The 21113-nt window shown below is 36.7% G+C and overlaps 4 protein-coding genes across 8 annotated transcripts; all 4 read right to left on the bottom strand.

Annotated features, from left to right (window-relative positions):
* Positions 1 to 392: 392 nt before the first annotated feature.
* LOC125475181 (E3 ubiquitin-protein ligase RNF4-like) lies at positions 393 to 3664 on the bottom strand. Of its 3 annotated transcripts, none has more exons than XR_007256562.1 (6): positions 2960 to 3664; positions 2079 to 2351; positions 1901 to 1967; positions 1530 to 1621; positions 996 to 1313; positions 394 to 791 (listed from the first exon to the last, which is right to left on the bottom strand). XR_007256562.1 is itself a non-coding variant. In XM_048579583.1 (6 exons), exons 2-5 carry the CDS (start codon positions 2310 to 2312, stop codon positions 1068 to 1070), a joined length of 639 nt encoding a protein of 212 aa, XP_048435540.1. In that variant the 5' UTR covers positions 2313 to 2351; positions 2960 to 3663; the 3' UTR covers positions 395 to 791; positions 1032 to 1067. The 3 variants fall into 3 exon arrangements, 2 of the variants coding, with proteins under 2 accessions (XP_048435539.1, XP_048435540.1); XM_048579583.1 differs by having other exon boundaries at positions 395 to 791; positions 1032 to 1313; positions 2960 to 3663; XM_048579582.1 differs by having other exon boundaries at positions 393 to 1313.
* An 894-nt stretch (positions 3665 to 4558) lies between these two features.
* LOC125475179 (pentatricopeptide repeat-containing protein At1g50270) lies at positions 4559 to 6540 on the bottom strand. Its single transcript, XM_048579579.1, has 2 exons — positions 5548 to 6540; positions 4559 to 5439 (listed from the first exon to the last, which is right to left on the bottom strand). Exons 1-2 carry the CDS (start codon positions 6440 to 6442, stop codon positions 4598 to 4600), a joined length of 1737 nt encoding a protein of 578 aa, XP_048435536.1. The 5' UTR covers positions 6443 to 6540; the 3' UTR covers positions 4559 to 4597.
* An 818-nt stretch (positions 6541 to 7358) lies between these two features.
* Positions 7359 to 11600, bottom strand: LOC125475180 (LON peptidase N-terminal domain and RING finger protein 2-like). 2 transcript variants are annotated; one of them, XM_048579581.1, is made up of 6 exons: positions 11253 to 11600; positions 10082 to 10351; positions 9898 to 9976; positions 8873 to 9000; positions 7998 to 8238; positions 7359 to 7739 (listed from the first exon to the last, which is right to left on the bottom strand). In XM_048579581.1, the coding sequence occupies exons 2-5, from the start codon at positions 10319 to 10321 to the stop codon at positions 8005 to 8007; spliced, it is 681 nt and encodes a 226-aa protein (XP_048435538.1). In that variant the 5' UTR covers positions 10322 to 10351; positions 11253 to 11600; the 3' UTR covers positions 7359 to 7739; positions 7998 to 8004. The 2 variants fall into 2 exon arrangements, with proteins under 2 accessions (XP_048435538.1, XP_048435537.1); XM_048579580.1 differs by having other exon boundaries at positions 10070 to 10351; positions 11253 to 11597.
* A 1027-nt stretch (positions 11601 to 12627) lies between these two features.
* LOC125475178 (eEF1A lysine and N-terminal methyltransferase) lies at positions 12628 to 20817 on the bottom strand. 2 transcript variants are annotated; one of them, XM_048579578.1, is made up of 16 exons: positions 20420 to 20817; positions 20233 to 20334; positions 20062 to 20128; positions 19793 to 19974; positions 19354 to 19608; positions 18493 to 18576; positions 18348 to 18395; positions 18179 to 18243; positions 17423 to 17471; positions 15968 to 16226; positions 15322 to 15443; positions 14743 to 14823; positions 14550 to 14624; positions 13733 to 13917; positions 13482 to 13629; positions 12628 to 13139 (listed from the first exon to the last, which is right to left on the bottom strand). In XM_048579578.1, the coding sequence occupies exons 1-16, from the start codon at positions 20765 to 20767 to the stop codon at positions 12942 to 12944; spliced, it is 2268 nt and encodes a 755-aa protein (XP_048435535.1). In that variant the 5' UTR covers positions 20768 to 20817; the 3' UTR covers positions 12628 to 12941. The 2 variants fall into 2 exon arrangements, with proteins under 2 accessions (XP_048435535.1, XP_048435534.1); XM_048579577.1 differs by having other exon boundaries at positions 13479 to 13629; positions 20420 to 20814.
* Positions 20818 to 21113: the final 296 nt, after the last annotated feature.

Raw genomic sequence — 21113 nt, 5'->3', positions numbered from 1 at the left:
ATATTCTCTTTCAACCTACTACGTTCCAGATTCAAATTATTTCCTTCTTCGTAATTTAAATTTATCTAAGTCACAGAGGATTCAAACTTAAGCACTTTTAAGCATGGTAAAGATAGTGTATACTAAATTCATTTAAACCACATCACAGAAGTTTTAAACTTAAGCACTTCTTGAAGGCTACATTTTTTTTAAAATGCCGTTAAATAGTCAAATTTAGGATGTTAACCCATGTTAATGACGCACTATAATTTGAAAATTTTATTACTTAAATTACATGATTGACTTCAACACCAACGTTATAGCATCCAAAATATAGGAGAGAGAAACATACTCTACTATTGTCAGTTGAGTAACTTGGATATTGTATTCGTTCAAAATCCGATTCATTGACAAGTCTAGTCTCAACATGCGCAAACCAGGTAAAAAATATTTGTTGTCAAAACTTCCATTTATACCGACGGCCAAATTACGTTGTTACAAAAAATGTTGGAAGACCACAACCACCAGTGGCAGCCTTCCCAGTTCTTCTGCCTGTAACAAAATGTAAGAAGCTAAGGATAACAACATCTAAGCCTGTTTTCGAAACTAAATCTTAAACCGAAACCATCCCAGCAGCGGAACAACTGAATAAATCCATACAACTATCGAAGGAAAGCTCAAAACGGAAACTGTGGAGACTTGAAAAACCAATGTCTTCGACTGGAAACCTAAGATTCGCAACCTTTGGGCAGCTGAACCGCTGTGTGAGTCTGTCAGATCAACTAGCAATGCCTAAGAATACAGACCTTTTCCTGCGCGAAGATAAAGCGAGGGTTATATGGATTAGACTAAATTAGGAACGTGGTCACCTTCAATAAATATCAAACATTTGGATGGAATAAATCAACAAATATGCAGAGAAAGCTTCTAGTTTGATGCAGTAAAAAACTAGAGAGAGAGAGAGAGAGAAAGAGCGAGATTATGAAATAATCATTTTGGTCAATGAGAATTAGTACCAAAACTGAGAAAAACAAGAACAGTTACACCACCACCTATAAAATTCCGCTGCTAGGAGGTAAAAAATCCATTTAACCGCTACTTGGAAGGTAGACCCTGATGGTGTCTCGCTTTCTAAGTTTATGCCTGCAGGTAGGGCATTTGTGTTGAGTAGCTATGGCTGTGTCAATGCACACCTTGCAGAAGATGTGACCACACTTTGTTGACGTTTCTTCAATCAACTGGCCCATGCATATTGCACAAGTAAAGGTAGGTGCCTCTGGCAGGGGCACATTCTGGGTCTGGGGCGCTATTGGAGTCACCGAAACACTAGGTATCTGCCATCGGAAACTTCCAAGGTTAGTTCCAGAAACTTAAACCAATCTGATGGTTAGATAATAGAACTCATAACATCAACATGAGCTCTTAAAAACGAGAATTCATCGGATATGTCCAGCACAAGTAGTCAATATGCTGCACTAAGTAAAGACAACAAAAGGATTATATAAGAAATCAAGGAAATAGCATCGTAATAACTTAGGGACGCTTCTTACAGTATCCTCTGCTTTGTTGATGAAATCGAAATTGAAGGAAAGCTCCCAGTTGAAAGCTCCAAGATCTCCAAGTTGGCACCAATTTGTCAATTCTGTCGATAGTATATTATAAGTAGGTCAGTGCAACCAAGAAGACTTAAATAAGACATAACGAACTTTGGATGGTACATCAAACATCATTCATTGTTGTGGAACTGTGTATGAACCCTAACTAAAATTTACAAATATCAGAAGCAAGATACCGAACAAGGCATAAATCTAAAATATACGTAAAGAAACAGTGAATTGTCACTGAACTTTCTATGCTTGCATAATGTAAGAATTGTAAGCACACGGCAAATATGCATAAAAGAACCATTAAGAATTCTCACCTTCAGAAAAACCTTCTATGACTCTACCATTTCTTCGAGACTGACTTCTTCGAGCATTATTTCTCGCCTACAATTAATTCACACACACACAAGACAATTGAAATCAACTCTAAGCGTTTTTTGTATAAGATGTAATGTTAAAGATAAAATTCATCCTACTTCAAATCTAAAATCATACTTCTTCAAATTTCCTTGGTGATATTACAACAACATCATCATCATCAACAAGATGCGCAGCGGTTATTGCTTGTCCTTGAGAATGTCCACTTCCTTGAGCTTGTATTCGCAATGGACCAGTCGGAGCCATGTTCTCGCGAGGAGGCGGATAATTGAGGTCCAAATCTCTCATGCCTCCCCTTTGAGCGTCTCTTAGATTCCATTGTCGATATGCACTAGATCCTTGTGTACTCATGCTAACAGGCTGATATATCACTAGTCTTCAATTCACACCCTAACGTTCATAAAACATATACTAATAAGAATATCGCTCGAATAAAAAAAAGAAAGATGACCAATTCTGAGTTCACCACCAAATTTCCCCATGATAGTTCATCTAAAATAAACAGATTTTCGCTTTCTTTCCGGTTCATACTATGTTCTTCGATTTGGTGCTCAATTTCTCGTTTCGAAATTACCATTTAAAAAATATACAGAAAAGGGGTCTCAAACATCTTAAAGATTACAACAAATTCTAATTAAAAACAATCATAAAATTCTTTAACAAATTTAATCAGAATGCACTCAAAAGTTAAAGACAGTAAATTCCCTGGTTTCAATTTTACTTTCGTATCCTCAAATTGAACACTACGACAACCAAGTTTTATCCCACTTAGTACGGTCGGCTGTAACGCCACTGCTCTCGTTTTTAAGCCAAATCTTTCCTAAACCATGCATTAAACAGACTCATATGGCACAAAACACATAAATTTCAGAAAACCCAGAAGAACAAAAAACACATAAATTGGAGAATAAAATAAAAAAATAAATAAACAGCGAATAAAATCAAAACCCAGAATCCAAAATCCTCCAACAAATACAGAGAAGAAGAAGAAGGCATACCTGTGGTCTGTAGAGAGAGAAAGGCAAGGTAGAGAGAGAAACGGTGAATCTGGAAGAAAGGGGGATAATTGAATTTATTGAGCAAACTATTTCTTGGAATTCAAAAACCCAAAAACTTATTTAGGAAACAAAATCAATGTTTACATACAGCTTTACGCTTAATCACTCACTCACTCTCCTCTTCTCTTCTCTTCTCTTCCTCTTTCTCTTTCTTTTTTATTTTTTTATTTAATTAATTAATTGCTTCGTTTTCTGTTCGAACAGTTTTTTTGGGAATTTTCTTTTTTGGTTTCCGTTTCAGCGTCTTCTCATTTGACATTTCTTTGCTGTTTTCTTCTTCCCGCTCTTCAGCGCATTCCTTATAACGCTCTGCTGCACTTTTGAATTTGGATTCTCTAACGACCCATTTGGATCGGCCTCCTTTTTTTCTATCGACACAGATAGCCCAAACAATTTGGGCTTGGGCTGGGCCTTGTGAGATGGTGCTAAATCCCCATGTCATTCAGGAAGGGTAATGCTATTCACGCACCTTTTTTTTTTTACCTCTCGCACACTCTTGTTAATTTTTGTTCATTAACCATCTTCAGTTCATTCGATCCAACAACCGGAAATTGAGAAGGATGTGTGAAAGGTAAAAATAGGTGTGTGGATAGCACCAACTTCAAGAATTGATATAAGAGGAAAGAAAATAAATACTCCAATGTCTGGGTTGTCCAACGTTTATGGAATAGGATTATCTCCCCTCATATTTTCATCTCCTTCCCTCTTCTCCTCTCACACTTTCATTTTTTCTTTTTCTTTTTCTCTTTATAAAAAATTCAAAACAAAATGTTGATGTGGTTTGGTCGTAGCCGTTTAAATAAGAGAGAGTGGAAGGGGAGAAAGATTAAGAGGGAAGAGAATCATACTTTGACGTTTATTGGATATGAGAAGAAAGCGACAACGTTTTTCTTCTAGTATAGGGGTGCAATTTGGGTTAGATCAACTTGGTGGTGCTCATGCCAACCTGATTTCAAACCCAACCTGGCTAGTTAGAATAAAGTAAAAATCTGTCCAAATCTAAACTGACTTCAACACAATGATGTATTGGTTCGATCGGGTTGATGCTTTGCCCACCAATTTCAACTTAAACTCAACTGATTTCTAGCCCGAATTGCTCAAGGACATATTACTCGTCCCATTTCATATTATATAAGCTAGGTACAAGTTTGTGAGGGCTATACTTGAATTTGTCGGGTTTTCATTTGAACAATGAATGGTAATGTTGTTACATTTCTTTTGGTTAAAACTTTGGTATTGTTTTGTAATTTAATTTCAACTTTGCATGATTGAAGCTTTAGAAATGTGTCCGACGCTATTTGGTTCATCTTTTGGATGATAATGGTGTATAAAATTGAATTTTAAATAGTTTTAACGTTATTTGGTTAAATTGAATATGAAACTACATGTATTCAAGCAATAGAATCATCTTAAATGGTCTTTAAAACCCGCACATGCATTTTTGCTCCTCAATTAGTAATCTTAATTAGTATTAGGGATTTTATCCTTAGTTTTTCTTTTCTTTTATCTTATCAAACTCGCACTGAATTATGACTGCAATAAAAGTTCAAATCTGACCAGTGATCACCCTCGTCAACTTTAATCAATGTCAAACCCAAATAGGTTAGCATCTGGAACATAACCAGCCCGTTTCAGTTGGAAGAACATGTTGTCCAACATCACATATATATCATCCGATTCAGAATGCGATTCGTCGAATGCAGTAAACTCGAAAACTGCACCATTCACTTCGATCCAGCTACACCCTGTTATCTTCTCGACGCGTTTCCCTTTCATGAGCTTCCTTATGCCAGAAGCTGCTTCCCATTTATTCCATGTCGAATACAAGTTTGCCAGAAGTACATATCTTCCGCTATGATCAGACTGTAGATTGATCAGATGATTTCCGACAAGTTCTCCTAGTTTAAAATTCTTATGAATCATACAGGCACCGAGCAGAGCTCCCCATACACCAGCTGAAGGCACCATTGGCATGTCCTCGATAACTTTTAGTGCTTCCTCCAAGTACCCAGCCCTACCAAGTAAATCAACCATGCAACCGTAGTGATTTACATTAGGCTCCAAATGAAAAACCTCCTTCATCGATTCAAAAAGCTTACATCCCTTGTCTACAAGACCTCCATGAGAACAAGCACTAAGCACAGCGATGAAAGTAACTTCATTAGGTAGAACAGCACTCTGTAACATACGCGAGAAGAAGTTCAATGCGTCTAAAGCATTACCACCCATTGCCAAACCACTAATTACGGCAGTCCAAGCAAAGACATCCTTGGTTGGCAACTTTTGGAAAACAGATAGACCTTCACCAAGGCACCCACATTTTGCGTACATGTCTACTAATGCCGTTCCAAGTAATGAGTTCACTTGTATTTTATGCCTATATATATAACCGTGAACCGACCTTCCTTGATCCAGTGCCCCTAAGTCAGCACAAGAGGTAAGCACACTTGTCAATGTAAATTGGTTAGGTTTAACATGTTCTGAAAGCATGTATTTCAAAACTAGCAATGCATCTTTGTATCTCTTACATTGCACATAACCTGCTATCAAAGCACTCCAAGAAACTACATTTTTAATTGGCAATTCTTTAAAAACTTTACGAGCATCGTCATGGTAGCCGCACTTCATGTACATATCCAGAAGAGCGCTACCAATGTAGACATCCCATTGTACTCTACCTGTTTCTACATAGAACCCATGAAGCCAGCGTCCCAACCAAATATCGCCAGCCATTCCGGCAGCACAAAGAACACTAACAATCGTCACCTCATCGACTCTAATTCCCATCAATCTCATCTCCATAAAACACTTCATTGCTTCCACAGCCCGATCATTTTTGACATACCCGTCAATCAATGCAGTCCAAGAAATCACATCCTTCTGGGTACTTTCATCAAACACCTGGCAGGCAGACTCTAAGCACCCACAACCAGAAAACACAGATATCAACGAATTCTTCACAAATTGGTCAGAACTCAATCCAAACTTGACTATGTGAGCGTAAAACTGAAATGGGTTTTCGTTTTTCAACTTGGAAAATGACTTGAGAAGCAAAGGGAAGGTGTGCTTGTCCGGAGCAACGCCAGTCGTGCGCATTTTTGAGTAAAAAAGGAGTGACCTCCGAGGCTGTGAACTCGCAGAGAATGCTCTGATGATGGAGTTCCATAGGTGAGTGACGGGTGCTTCGATGCGGTCGACGAGTAGCGAAGCGTAGGCGAGATGGGTAGGCTGAGATGCTGCAATGGTAGTCACAAGTTGGTCGAGGAAGAAAGAGTTGTGTGAGAGGCCAGAGGTGACGAGGACGGAGTGAATTTGCTTCAAATGGTGAAGGGTGGTGTGTTTGTGAAACAGAGAGAGGAGGATGAAGATGCCGTCGCCGCCGTGGAAAGGGTTGATCTTGCTGCTAATGCTGGTTCCCGACATTCAAATTTTCTCCCTCCCCAAACACCTTTGTTACTATGTTACTAAATTCATTTGATTCGGTAGAAAATTGAGTACTGTGTGAATAAGAATACCTTATAAAAAATTGTCCAAAAATGAGAAAATTGTTGTGAATCACCTGTATGTGTGCAGTGGAATATAAAGTAGATAAGACGTAAGATTTACAAAGTTCAACAAGTATGCCTACGTCATCGGACGATCAGTAGTAATCTTTCTTATTATCAAATGGATTTACAAAGCAAGGGAAACGAGATTGTGTACTTTCTTCTCTACTCTCTATCTGTATATTTGTCAGCTGATAAGCCTTTACATATGAACACTATATCTTCTATGTTAATGCCAATAGATATGAACGTAGGCAACACAGCTTCAACATTTGTTGGCTATTAAAAAGTGATGGGTGTTGCATATTTCTTCATGTGAGTCATCCATTTTTATAACAAAAATAAAGAAAATATTTGAGATTGGTAAATTATAAAATTATAATACGGTTTATTTATCATGTCTCTAGAACTCGATTTATTCTTATTTTCTCCTTAGAAATTTAAATTTTGTAACTTACCTCTCAAATTCGATTTTTGTTTCATTTTGTCTCAAGTTCTTTAGCATAGAGTTTAAATGTTCAGTCACGTAGCTCGATTGGGCATGATGTGGCACAAGTATTCGGGCCCCACGTCCAATCAGATGGTGCCACATGGTTTGAAGTAAAAAACGAAAAGAATAGTTGCTCCTGCACTTGCGTATCACGAGCATTTTCTAAACGCAAGGACTTGTGTAAACACAGGGATCAATTTAGTTACAAAAAAAAAAAACAGCGACCAAACGGAATTTGGAGTGCTAGTGGCTAAAAGACTGCGAAAATCATAACCTTGAAACAAATAAATCAGGCACATGGACGAAACAAAACATAATGGAAAAAATAGCAGTGTCCAATTATAATCCAATACAGAGACAGCAAGAAGCAGCACCGCGTCGACAACACATTTCCTTGCTATTATGGTTCAGTACAGTGCTGCCTGCCGTCTGCTAACCGAATACCAAAAAAATAGGGTCATGAAGGAACTATTTCGACGAAGCCCGGCACTACAGTTTTCGCAGATGTGAGAGTGTCTGAACTTTACATATGCCTGAGCTAGTTAACCTGTAAATTCTAGAACTAGGCAGCCCCAATACAAGAAGAAGACCCATAGGAAATGACAAACCTAATAGGGTACAGGAAAATCAATAGATGTTGTGCAAGCTTCACCAAAACTGCCCTTTCCCTGTGATACCTAGCCACCTGCATGAAACGGGGAGGAATCAATTAGCCATACTAGATGAAAATTAGGAGCGTACGATCAAGCATCTCCGACAAATATGCAAATACAACCACGAAGGGGGAAGGCTTTCCTCATTTTCTGCCTATGGCTTAACATAATTGCTCATAAAGAACCCTAAATTTGAAAAATAAGGTTCGCCAAGTGTTTTACAACAAAATCATCTATTCGAAGTTAAAAGATCAGAATAATAATCAGCTTCGTTAAAGAAAGAAATGTACCCCGCAATCATTTGGTGGGCAGGTATATCCTGATGGTGTCTTTCTTTCTAAGCCTTTTACGACAAGTTGGGCATTTGTGCTGAACTTTTATTGAGGCTTCAATACACATCTTGCAGAAGATGTGACCACACTTTGTTGAGGTTTCTTCACTCAACGGGCCCAAGCATATTGGGCAGCTGAAGGATGGTGTCTCTGGGGGTGGCGTGTTCTCAGGAAGTTCTGGAATAGACACTTCCTTTATCTGCAGCAGAAAACTTCATCGATTTAGCAATAAAACTTTGACAAACAATTAGCAACTTGATGAAGGCTGATAATTTTATTAAACTCAGAGTTTGTCATTATAATTATTGAACAACTCACCAAGCTTTGTGTGGATAAGTGGTCACATGAAACCAATTAATCAAAAGTAGAACTTCTACAGAACTTGACTCTTTCTAACACTTTCTAGAGGTTATTCACTAACACTTTCCGAAGAACATTTACTAACAAATTTTAACACCTTCCGCTTCAGTAAAATAGTGAATCATGAGGCCTTCTAACACTTTCTAAAGACTAATTATTTTGAAATTTACGTTAAGGATTGTGTCATCACTACAGTTTTAAAACTGAAGCACCCCCAAGCTTCTATCCAAAATTTATTTTCCAAGGATATTTTCAGTATCATGCTCAAATTGATAAACAGAGCTCTATACTTCATACAAATATCTGTTAGTTTAGAGATATCTAGAAAACAACCTAACAACAAACAAAACAAAGAACAAAGGAAGATAGTGACACAAATTTAGACAACTTTTTTATGAGAACACCAATGAAAAAAGATTAAAAACATAAATTCCCACATGAGGATATATCATGAAAGGAAACTGTCGTATCACCTTGTTTTCGTCATTGTCTTCCAAGCTAAAATGATGCTCCCAATTCAAAACTGCTTGATTTCGTAAAGTTCTTCTACGCTTGTGGCAATGAAGAGGAAGTAGAGGTAGAGGTAACTGAGGTGGCACATCTGATGATTAAATATGAAAATGTAAGAGACTTCAAGTAATGGAGATGCCCAAAAAAACTTTAACAGAGCAGAATAAAGCAAGGCTCAAGACCTCCTTTATTACACAAGTGTGTGTGCGCGCACGCGCGCGTGTAAAGGATATGCCTTTTAAAAAGTGGCACTAATAAATTAAAAATTTAACAGAGAATCACAAGTATCAGATAAGGTTCAGGGTTTTGATGTAAACAATCACAAGAATCACTAAGTTCACTTTGAAATAATTACTTCAAATATTGATGAAAATTAAATAGATCATGTGTGAACCAGGAGGGGAAAAAACTGCACACCCAAATTTAATTGCTTTCTATGTGGTGTAACTGTTCATAAAAACAATGATACAAGTCTTGGATAAGAATCTAAAATGCACCAGAACGCCCTTGTTGACGATCCTTTACTCATTTATACTCCTAAAATTCATCTGTTCTTTACCCCATTCCATTTCAAAACTAGTGAACCATAAAGCATGAATGGATGATGTCAAACGAAACGAACTTGAGAAATTAGAACCAAAAGCATCAGAATGCAAAATAAGGTATACTGAATTGCTTAGATACAGAATAATGGCAGAGTAATGGATCTTCAAAAGCTTACTATATACATCAAAAACAACTTCAGTAAACTGGATTTTAGATGAACTAACAGAAATTACTAATGTTTGAGGAAATCAGGTTGCCACACAATCACAGGCAAACAAAGACAAGAAAATTCATGGTTCAAAGCACAACAATTCTTGTTTATGGACAATACGACACACACATACAAGGGGATCTTCTAAACGTGTAAAAAAATAATCAATTCTACTCAAATCAAACCGTATAAAAGCATGATTTAAGAATAAAAGACACTTTGAAACCTAACCTGTATGGCCATTTTGCCTTTCAGTGTTTGTAGCAGGCCCATCTCTCACCTCAAGGTTTCTCCTGGAGTTATTCTTGGCCTGGTAGCAGGAAAAAGAATCAATAAGTATGCTCGTAAAGAAATAATGCAAGATATAAAGAAATGAATCATAGAAGAAATCCAAAACTCATACTTGAGCATATACCCTTGGGGAAATTATGACCACTTCATCATCGACAACCTCACAATCATTTGAAGCTTGTGCTTCTGACCGACCATGTATTTCATCCTGAACTTGTTGACTATTGTCCCAAGAACATCTGGCATTTAGAACCGTGTCCTCAGAAGGAGCTGGATAGTTGAGGTCCACAATTAGTGGCATCTTCCCCCTTTGAGAATTCCTCATTTTCCCTTCTGTAGATTGCCCCAATGAGTGTGAGGCCATGCTTCTGCAGAAATGGATCCGCGCTATGTGCTACACATACAAAGAACAGATGGGTGTGAGTAAAACGTGAGACAAGTCATGTAAGCAGCCACATCATAAAGTAAGACTGTAAGACAGCATGCTAAAAAAGTTATTAAGTGTAACGTGTTCCTTTACATATGGGAGAACATCAATGTGTAAACGAGCATCAGTCTATGGTCTCGACTTTTAAATACATTTTCCACTTTGCAAATTCTAATTAGATCCAATCATCCAAATCAAACACAAAATCTGAAAGACACCTACACCACCCAATGAAACGGAGCTACCTTAAAACAAAACCTCATTCCAAAAACAGTGATTTACGATATCAGATTTCTACATCGACAGTTTCAACGCATCTCTTGGAACCATGTTTACCGGGAAATGCTATTACCAACTTAGGGTCATGACGTTACAGAATCTTTTGGGATAAATTGATTCCTGGCACTGCTAGGAACGCTTTTCTGTTCTTTTGTATGCGAGAAAGGGGTTTTTCTCTTTAATTTAATTAAATTGCGATATAGAAAACCCTCATTATTACAATACAAGATCCAATAACAGGCCCTTTTACAACAAAATTAGTCCATTAACCTAGTGCCACCAGAAACAAATAACCCCTTGTTGCTTAAGTGGTTAAATCAATCTGGCTTCAAATGCAAAACGATCCTTCCAATTCGATCAAACAATAGTGATACAATATCCACCTATATATATGCACAGACACATACATACATATATACATGCATACAGAGTTCTAAACACATGTACATGTTATGTACAAATTGGAAAAATAAATACCCATGAATCAAAACAACAAAAAACCCAAAACCCAGAAATCATCCATCAAGAATATCAAGATTCAACCCAAGAAAATACTTCAAACAAAATAAAAAATAAATAAAAATCGTACCTTTACCGGCGAGAGGAGCAGAACAACGAAAGGGGCAGAACAGAAATGTTTTTCTCACGCAACCAAATCGATTTATATAGACAGAGAAGCCGAAGCAGAGAAGGATAAGAACGGCGAGGAAATGGGGACAAAATACAACAACGCCGAGAAAGTTCGATGTATCTTTCTTACTCTCCTTATTTTTTTATTTTGTCTTTCCTTTTTGTTTCCGAATTTCTGCTTGTGCGATTAAGACAAATCAAGAAGCACTGTTATGTTAAGCGATTTCCTGGAAAATCCAATTCCAAATTGTTGTTTGTTTTTGTAGAGAGAAAGAAATTAAGTCTGATGAGTGGCTTTTGCTTTCCTTTTTCTCTTCCGGAGTTTTATTTGGAAAAAGTCAAATGCAGATGGGCCGAGTACGAATCGAGTTCGCGGTCGGTGAGTGTGAACCGGAGGTTGCTGTGATTTTTTTTCTTTTAGCGAATTACGAGTTTGACAATTATATTTATTTATTTTAGTAATTTTTTTTATTGGAAGTTTTATTTAGGAAGTTTTAACGAGACATTTACTTTTTATTTTAACGAAAAATGACATTTTAACTTTAAAAAGTCACTCATGGTACTATTAATTTACAGTACTTTTTTGTCATTTTGATTAAAACACAAAATTTTCAAGTCATTTCCATTAGTTTTCCTTTTATTTTATGATTACATTCCATCTAATTATTTTTGGATCTTGGACTATGTTTTGCATTCTACTAAGGGGGAAAAATGTATATAGTATGCATATAATGAATATGGAATTTAAAAAATATATATAAAAGAATGTATATCGTATGCAATATGAATGCAATAAATTTGAAAGAAATATAGAAGTAAAAATAGTATTGTTGGAAAATTATTTTTTTCTTTTCTTTTTAAACAACGATATTCTATTATGTGCATAATTCAGTTAGGCCGCACAATGGGTCAACCTCAAAATATAAAACTCAATATAAATATAATACATTATTACCATAATCGAAAAACAGCTTCTATCATTCTATAGGCATGACTTAAAATTTTAGCCCGATATTGATTTTAGCCTTTTTTCGATAACCCTTCCCCATTCAATTTAAATAATGAAAAATGTTTAAATAAAAGAAAGGTTATTAAAGATAATGTTGAGTTTTGTATACCTAGAGATTTGCCAGCATTGATTCAAAGAGGGGTCAACAAACTTGAGTGCGACAAGACTGCTTATGTACAAGGAAAGAGTCAATATCGTTGTTTGTACCACATTTACCGATTGCAAAAATGTATTTCTGCCAATTTGTCATATATCAACTTCGAGGTTTTAACGAAAGATAACATTATATTGAAGCCGGCTTTGAACGAAAATATATGTAGCAACATTGGAACAATCTAGATATCTCGTTTCATTGCACTAGTCTTGTCTTTGTAATTGTAACCAATTTTTCTCAATAATTTTGTGACTTTCGTACGGACAACACAGATCATTCTCACAAGATCTCGATGGCAGAGTAACCCAGACAAGCATTCAAGTAGCTGAACAAGAGAACCAATCCGCGGCTCCAGCACGCATTCTTAACGAGTATCCTCTCGCAATATTAATTGAACCTGAAGACTCTTCTTACAAGTGGTTGAGTTGCGGGCGCCAATGACATGATTTAGAGGCATCATCTCTGAAAACTTCAATCAATTGGAGTCACTTCAAATGTCTCAACTTCTTCGTAGTATTTATAATGCTTTGGCTTATCTCCGTGTGTTCCAGTTTTAGTAATTTCTCAAGTTGAAGAGCGGCTTCAGGGAAGGAAACCTCCTCGATACAAGAAGCTGAGCAAAGACCGAAGATTACTTCATTGACGTCTTCTTCAAGCTGAAGGGAGAAGAGATGGCTAAACACCTGAAGAACAAAATTAAATTGCAGATCAGAAATACATGAATACCATTCAAGCACATTATCATGTGGACAACCTAACAGGAATACGATTTACTGAAATTAACACTGCATTATTAAACCGAGAGCCTTCAAGCCAACTTGATTTAGCAGAAAAACTACCAGAGCCAATCTTTTTTCACCATCCTAATCCTACAGTGTCAGACTGAAATCTTTTCTTTTAATTCAAGTGAGTTGAAAAAGGACTTTTAAAGCCTACATGTATTGGTAGGACAAATCTCCTGCATACAAGAGATAAGAGAATTTTTATATGAACAATAACTAAAATTAGTTTCCTATTCTTACCACCTTCATCCTCGAAATAACAGTGTCTTTTATGGCTTGCGACCGTGATACCAAATTAATAATAAATAGACCTTTCTCAGAAAGTGCATCCTTTACAGTCTGAAGAAATGATTCGTCCACGAAATCCGCTGCAGGACAGGTCATCCCAGAGCTGTAAATGACAAATGAAACTTATTAGAATTTGATGGCTTTAACATCAGATTGCTTTTTATATGGATACATTTACTTGCAAAATAGGTGCAGTCTGAATTCACCTTGAGTCTGCCGAATCCACATCAATAACAAGTATGTCAACCTTTGAAATCACCTTGCTTTCGAAATCACCATTGGAAGAAGTGTTGCATTGAGCATCCTTCTCGTCTTGAACAAGAGAAGTTTCATCAGAAGCAGCAGAATTTGCAATATTTCTAACAAACTGAATCCCATCAGCAACGTGCGCCTGATACACCAAAATAAATCTAAGAAGTGATACATATTGGGTACAATACAACTTCAAGATACGAAGGATAACAAAGTATAATTTCATTTACAGGATGTGTACATGTCCAGGAGCTATGTTTGCGTCTAAGTGCTTTCTCAATGTGTAATCCAAAACAAGGAAACAAAAGAACACCAAACTTAAAGAGAGATGTTTTTCCAATCTTTTGTCCATCTTAACTGATATGCTTCTCTCCTCAATCGTCGTCAATTCACTTATGTCAGTGTTTTACTCTTACACACTATCACAAAGATTGTACAGAGAATAATTTGAAACTGACATGCAACTAAAGCGCTTTACACTAAACTGTAAATTCATTATCAAGTCCAGCAATCAAGCATAAAGAAGCATACGAAATTTTTAAAAAAGGTGATCTCCAAGCCCAAAAGATTTACTTCCCCACCCAGATTTTAATGGAAATTTACCTTCTTGAAAATCACTATAACAGACATATTATTAAAAACAAACTTCAAATGAAAAAATAAAATAAAGAAATTAGCAGTGATTAGTTGAGCGTTGAGGGCAACAATAGGGTGGCGGGGGCGCAGGTGCCATAGGGTGTTCAAATAGAAGCATGATGTACAGTGAACTACCTGTAAGCAATCATCTTCAACAAAACCAAAGTATTCTTTTGCAAGTTTGAGGACTACAGGGTCCAACTCCACCACCTGTACAAATAATAAGTGATTACCGCATTTGCACTAAATGAGTTTTATCACCAAAGACGATATCGAAACTCTGAAATTTTTATTTTTCTTCTGGGAGATGGTTTAAGTGTAAAATTACCTCAGTGTGCACAAAGGGCAGACATCTGTTAAGGAACATAGGAAGTAAACCTGCTCCAAGACCAATTACAACTGCTTTAACCTGAGAATGCATATAGCAGTGTGCATGGGTACATTTAATAGATGAACATAAAAATTTGCCCTCATTAAACTAAAGCCTAACACCACGCTTATATAAATGTTTCTACAGTCAGAACACGATTGACAGTTTTCAATTTATGTTATAGAAAATAAAAACTTCATTTAAAAAAAATACTATAACACAAAGAAATTAAAACATGATCATCGGGTATTAGAAGACTAACTCTTTTCTCGGACTGGATTGAAGTTAAACAAAACTTTACTAATCCGAGATGAAAAATTACCTGTATGAGCTCCTCATTCAAATTACTCCTAAAGGTGACATTCTTAAAAGGGTGCTAAGGAGGAAAGGTGAATTTAGAAGGGTGCTAAGGAGGAAATTAAAATAGCTTTTTTATTTAATCACATTTTGAATATAAAGCAACCAGAAGCCGATCCATTTTTTTTGCCATCAAGCAAGACCTTTTTACTGAAAGATAGTCAGAAATAAAATGCTTACTGATTTGTGAGCTGATGCCATGCCTTCCAAATAAGAAGAGATCAACATTAATCCAGAAATAATCCCTGTATGGTAAGAACTAGCCAAATATCCATGATAGACCTTCAGCTGGTGGCTTGTTTCTTCAAATTAAAAATAACGAAATTAAGTAAACTGAATGAGTAAAATGCAAAGGATAAAATGGACACCAGCAGAAACAATGATATCTTCAATTAGGCTGATGGAACACGATAAAGAGTTACAAAACTACAATAGGTAAAACAATGACAATAGAATAATTTGATGATTACAACTCCGTGTGTCAAGCCCACCAGTACCAGGTGCAGTGATACTTTTAAAAGTTTCCAACATGCATGTATATTCACTATGCTATTTAGTTTTTGAGAAGAATTATACTACATTCTTTTGAACATGAGGTAGGTTTTTCAGAATGGTTTGTCAGAAGAAGTGAAAATTCATGCAGGTAGGTTTTTCAGAAGGTTTTGTCTAATCAGCATAAGGCTTTTTCATGTTCCATCAATAGACAATTAAGAAGATACTAATATTAGAACAGATATAAATTTCATGATTGAAGCAAAACAAACCAGCAGGAGGGAAACTCAATTCAAATTATATTGGCAAAGACACAGATCAATAGATTCAATACCACCACTTCTTTTCTGGATTCCTTTTCTTTTAGATCGGGAAGATGAATTTGTCTTTTTTCTCTCTGTCTCACCAACAACTTTACTGTTAGATCCTTCCTCTGATAGAAGAGCTTCAGACTGAACCAAACCCTCACTTCTTTGGAAAACAAGGCGACGAAATGTCAACTCTCTGGATGGTAGAATGCGACTGATATCACCATCAACAGTTTCATAAATCACGTCCTCAACTATAATTGGGCCAGTTATTGTTGATGTGACCTGCAGATGCATGCAAGCGAAACATGTTTTCATTTACTAAAGGACATGAGAAGATTGGTATCCATCTCATACACAAAGGCTGATAAAGAATAGTGTGATATGAAGAAATTCATAATAAATTTCACAACATCCATTTTTCAGAACATTGACAATGGATCCAAACCTTATTTTGAAATAACTATTATAACCTTATAAGAATCGTATTATTGTATGATTTAGGGGCAACCAGCAGTCAAAGTACGGGATCAGGAACGGAGCAAGCCTACAAAGTTGGGGTGGGGTGAACCTAGGTACTGGGGACTAGTGGGTGGGCCTCAATTGGGGAGCGAATGGGCTAGGCCAAGGGTAACACCAAACTGAGAACATTTTCTAAATGATCTCAGTTAGCCAGGCTTAGTGAGGGAAAGCCTTCTCAATGTTTCAATCGCTTCGTGCCTGGATGAGATAGTTTAAACAAGTTTCATCACATAAGAAACACAAATTTGAGCAATTCAACTATGAAATTTAAGTTTTCCTTGCACCTCTGACTATGCTTTGTTGTTGCTTCCTATGACCTACTTTATAAGGAACTTTGACTGGAGCTTATTCTGGGCAAGTTCTAGTTGTAAGAAGCTAAAGAAGTGTGCCATGTTTATATGTTTGAAGACTCCACTGTCCCTTTCAAGTCAGACATACTATGGAGTCCCAAAGCTCAAGCACCACCAAACTCAGGGCAATCACAGCCAAGTCAACAAGTCAGACAAACTATGGAGTCCCAAAGCTCAAACACCACTAAACTCAGGATATAGGGGCATCGAAGGCTACTGCAGAGTTTAAAGCTACCACATAAATACGAGTCACTATCTTGTTATCTAGGGAACAAGCACTGTCAAGCCTAAAGGTACTTTAGACAGTCACAAAATCTTATGTAGGTGAAGGTGACCATAAGCTCTAGAAATTTAAGAAAACTATGTTAAATTCTGTGGAACTTTGTTAAACTATGCTTATATACTAAATTTCGACTATTTGGTAACACTTCAACTAGTATCTACATACTTCAACTGGTATCTACATAATTTATATTCCATTGCATTACGAATAGAAGAAGAAGTAATGGCATTTGCTTAATAATTTCCACCAACCTTTTCCAATTGTAAACAAGTAAAATCAACGTCCTCGTAGTTAAAAAAAAAAAAAGAAAAGAAAAGAAAAAAAACCTGGTGAACAATATCTCGTTGCTTGATCCCATCACTTGCCATCATGAATCTGCAAAAGCAACCAGCCAATACAAACGTATAAGAAACATATAACTGCCTGAGCCATAGAGTACAGACATATTATCATAAAATTTTGTAGTTGCAATACCACAAGACCAGAGGGAACTGAAAACATAAAAGCAATTCGTTATTAATGTGTAAGTCATATTAGACAAGTCACAAAGTCAACAGTCAACCCTACTGATGACATTGAGTCAGGACAGGACCAATTGTTCTTAGTTTTGTACTAGATCAAACGATTTAAAACTGACAACCTCTGTCTGAGTATAAGTATTGATAATTCTGAAATGGGGGTAACAGTGATCCTATAATAGCAGCTTCGAAACAAAAACCTTAATATTTTTGCAGTTGGGACCCATATATCGTTGCTAATAATACTAGAAATGATCTTTGGCATGTAATGAGTATTTGCATCATGACAACTTGGAAAACATCAAGGTACCAAAGTTCTATAATGTGCTTCAAAGTATAGTATTAGCATCCTTAGAATAGTGTCCTAGTTGTTTGCTCCAACAACCAATCTGTGGGGTATTTTATTGATAGGCGCACACAAGAAAAAATCACAGCAAGAATAATGATGATAACTATGTTATTTTATCAGGTCATTTCATCTCCAAAAACTATACATATTACTTAGATATATATTAAGTTGGCGTTCTGGAATATAAAACAAAAAGAAGCGATGCGAATACATACGGAATCTGGGCTCCATTGTCATCTTTTCCAGGCGCCAATTGTTTAACCAAGGGAGATAAATCCTTCTGAAAGGGAGACCAAAATAAGATAGTAAATAACCATAATTAATAGGGTTAAACTGTCAGAATTGAGAATGCCACATCAAAAGATTAAGACAAATAAGCATTACCTGAATGTCATCCATGCTGGCACTAACATGGCTGGCATCTAATAAAATCTTAATTCAACATATAAATCAGGTTTAGAATAGCAACAAAAAGAATAACCTCCAAAATGAGGACCACAAAGACTTTTTGACTTTGATGAAATTGTACCATTACTAGACGAGCTGCCTTAGAGCTTTCTACTACCATCCATTGTCCTTCCTCAGAGGAGAATAGCCATTCATGAGCCCGAGTCTGAAATATAAATTTACTTATTTATTTAACAGGAACTAATAGACAAACTAAGAATACAGAGAAAATATTAGATTGGAGATGAATTACACACGATATAATCGTAAAATTGTTATGATGTTCCCGTAGATTTGAGCCCCGCAAGCATATAAAATTGACTCTGTTTGTCAACTTCTTCCTCTCTATTCTTTTTTTTCAAAAAGAACATGACAACTAATAAGTGAAAGTGTGTTTCAATATACCTTATAGCTACACATTTTCCCAAAATATGGCAGAACTCGATATGAATAGCCCACTGTACAAACAATCCTTAATGCACATCATACAATATCCTAAAACATTTATCTTAGTTACTGGAGACCTGAGAGAGCGAAAGAGATGTTTTCATGGAGATATGTCTCTTAATTTCTTAACAAACCAGGCAAGGTGATGGATGAAAGATAGACCCAATGTTGGATACTTGGATGGCACAACGCTACAGCCAACTGAAAGCAAGATGCATTGCCAGAATAACAAGCATGTAACGGTCAGGACTAGTATCAACTGTGGTTTCATGAGACAAACCCATTTCATAAAAGTCAGGTAACATTATACATGCAGCATATGTAGTTTGACAAGTTATTATGCTTCCATTTTGCTTTTCCATTAAAGGGTTGCAGAAGACTTGGGTCAAAATAACTCTATTTGGTTCAAAATTTTCATTACATTTATGTGTGCAAGTGCACTATGGTACAATACAGTGCAAATGTGCAATAACCAGAGAAGTTCACAAATACAAACCTTAGGCACAATAAAAACCCCACAATGATACGCAAATGGACCAGATGATTCCTGAGAATCAAGAACTACAGCTCTGTAACTGAAACGGGATCCACCGCCCAAATTAAGCTGAAAACGACTGCCTGGGGAAAGTTTAGTCAAATCCCCTCTAGCTCCAAGATTTAACTCTTCAAGAGAGTACAATACATCCGAACCAAGGAAGTATTCTCTACGAATTTGGTTCTCCTTATCAACAGCTTCAAGAAGTCCAGAAGCCTAATCCACAACAAAAAGCTTCTGTCAATCTTTCGAGAAACTGGATTACCAATTTATGAAACCAAGCTTACACCATAGAAGAAAGATTGCAAATTGCACTCCCTACTACCAACTAGTTATTCAGTTGTAACCTTTATTGTGCAAGAATTATGGGTAAATAAGGCATGTAGGTCGGGTATTTTACCTGACTTCCCCTACAAGCAAAAGAAGACTTATTGAAAGATATTGTGACATCCTGCAACACGCTGGAAACCTCTTTCTCAGCAACCACCATATATGCTTGAAGGCTTGGCTTACCAGACGGTTTCTGAGGTATGGCATCAATACCCATTTTCCACCCAAACCGGTACTTCGAGAAAAGCAAAGCTGGAGTTGCAGTACCACAAGATAATTAAGAGTTAAGAATTTTACTTAAATATACCTAATGCAGAACCGAAAGCAATTAAGTAATACCTAAAACATGTGACTCTGCCAGTGTAAGGCAAACAAATTTCCCCCCACACTTCAAAACTCTTCTCACCTGGAAAATACCAATACAATGCCACTCAACAAACATTTTCCGATTACGAATGAAACTAAGTTATTGACAACATAAAATTAAATATGAAAATAATTCCAAGGAACCTCTGATAAATACTGATCCCCAAGCTTAGGCCCCATCTCTGGTTCCATTAAGGCATCCAATCCACCTTTGTCAACTACAACATCAAATGCCTCCTCCGAAAACTGTAAATTTCGCAACGATAATCCGATCATTCAAATCATTCGATGACGATTGAGTTAAAAAGAGTTAAAATTGCGTGAGTATTACCTGCATGGCGGTCATGTCCATGACGCGCCAACGCATGTCGGGGCGGTGGCGAACATTGCGGCGGAGGCAGTCCGAAATGGCGACCTTGGAGAAGTCAATGTTGGTGATGGAAGTGAAGCCGGCGTCGTAGAGGTGTTCGGAGAGGCGGGAGCTGCCGCAGCCGGGGACGAGAATTTGGGGTTGGGGAGGGAGGTGGGAGAGCAAAGGATCTCTGAGCTCGGACCACTCGGCGTACCACTCGAAGGAGTCGTCGGTGCCGCGAATGGTGAAGAACTTGTCCCAGTTCTCTTTGCTGGTGAAGTCTCCTAGGGTTCCGAGTAGCTCTGCTAACTGCTCCTTCTTCCCCATTTTTGCGGCTTCTCTCTCTGCTCTGTCTGGGTTTATTTGGGGTTTGGTTTGTAGAGTATAAGATTTTAATCCAAGTTACGCAATGATAACTTTTTTTAAATAAAAATTAATAATTGATTTAGAATTTTAATACTCACAACTTTATTAAACTCCTAACTAATTTTCAATTCAAAGCATTTCTAAAATAAATAAATTAGAATAAGTTTGCACGGTAATTGAATTTTCAATTGAAAACATTTTATAAAAAAACTAATGGGTACATTCAAAACATTTCCAAAATTAATAATTGCACCCATTAGCTTTTTTATAAAATGTTTTCAACTTTTAATCTTTTATGCACCCATTC

This window comes from the organism of the source record quoted next, unplaced genomic scaffold, assembly GCF_019419815.1.
Source record: "Pyrus x bretschneideri cultivar Hongxiangsu unplaced genomic scaffold, Pyrus_bretschneideri_v1 Contig14, whole genome shotgun sequence".
NCBI classification, from domain to species: Eukaryota; Viridiplantae; Streptophyta; class Magnoliopsida; order Rosales; family Rosaceae; genus Pyrus; species Pyrus x bretschneideri.
This window is presented reverse-complemented; position numbering and strand designations above follow the sequence as displayed.

Coding starts and splice junctions, on each gene's coding strand:
- LOC125475181 (XM_048579582.1), bottom strand. CDS start 2,312: ATGAGTACACAAGGATCTAGTGCATATCGACAATGGAATCTAAGAGAC. Junction 1,968..2,078: donor CACCAAGGAAATTTGAAGAA/GTATGATTTTAG, acceptor AATTAATTGTAG/GCGAGAAATAATGCTCGAAG. Junction 1,314..1,529: donor TCAACAAAGCAGAGGATACT/GTAAGAAGCGTC, acceptor TTCCGATGGCAG/ATACCTAGTGTTTCGGTGAC.
- LOC125475179 (XM_048579579.1), bottom strand. CDS start 6,442: ATGTCGGGAACCAGCATTAGCAGCAAGATCAACCCTTTCCACGGCGGC. Junction 5,440..5,547: donor GATAGCAGGTTATGTGCAAT/GTAAGAGATACA, acceptor GTGCTGACTTAG/GGGCACTGGATCAAGGAAGG.
- LOC125475180 (XM_048579580.1), bottom strand. CDS start 10,321: ATGGCCTCACACTCATTGGGGCAATCTACAGAAGGGAAAATGAGGAAT. Junction 9,977..10,069: donor CCCCAAGGGTATATGCTCAA/GTATGAGTTTTG, acceptor TCCTGCTACCAG/GCCAAGAATAACTCCAGGAG. Junction 8,239..8,872: donor AAGACAATGACGAAAACAAG/GTGATACGACAG, acceptor TTTCTGCTGCAG/ATAAAGGAAGTGTCTATTCC.
- LOC125475178 (XM_048579577.1), bottom strand. CDS start 20,767: ATGGGGAAGAAGGAGCAGTTAGCAGAGCTACTCGGAACCCTAGGAGAC. Junction 20,335..20,419: donor TGGACATGACCGCCATGCAG/GTAATACTCACG, acceptor CGAAATTTACAG/TTTTCGGAGGAGGCATTTGA. Junction 14,824..15,321: donor TGGCATCAGCTCACAAATCA/GTAAGCATTTTA, acceptor ATGCATTCTCAG/GTTAAAGCAGTTGTAATTGG.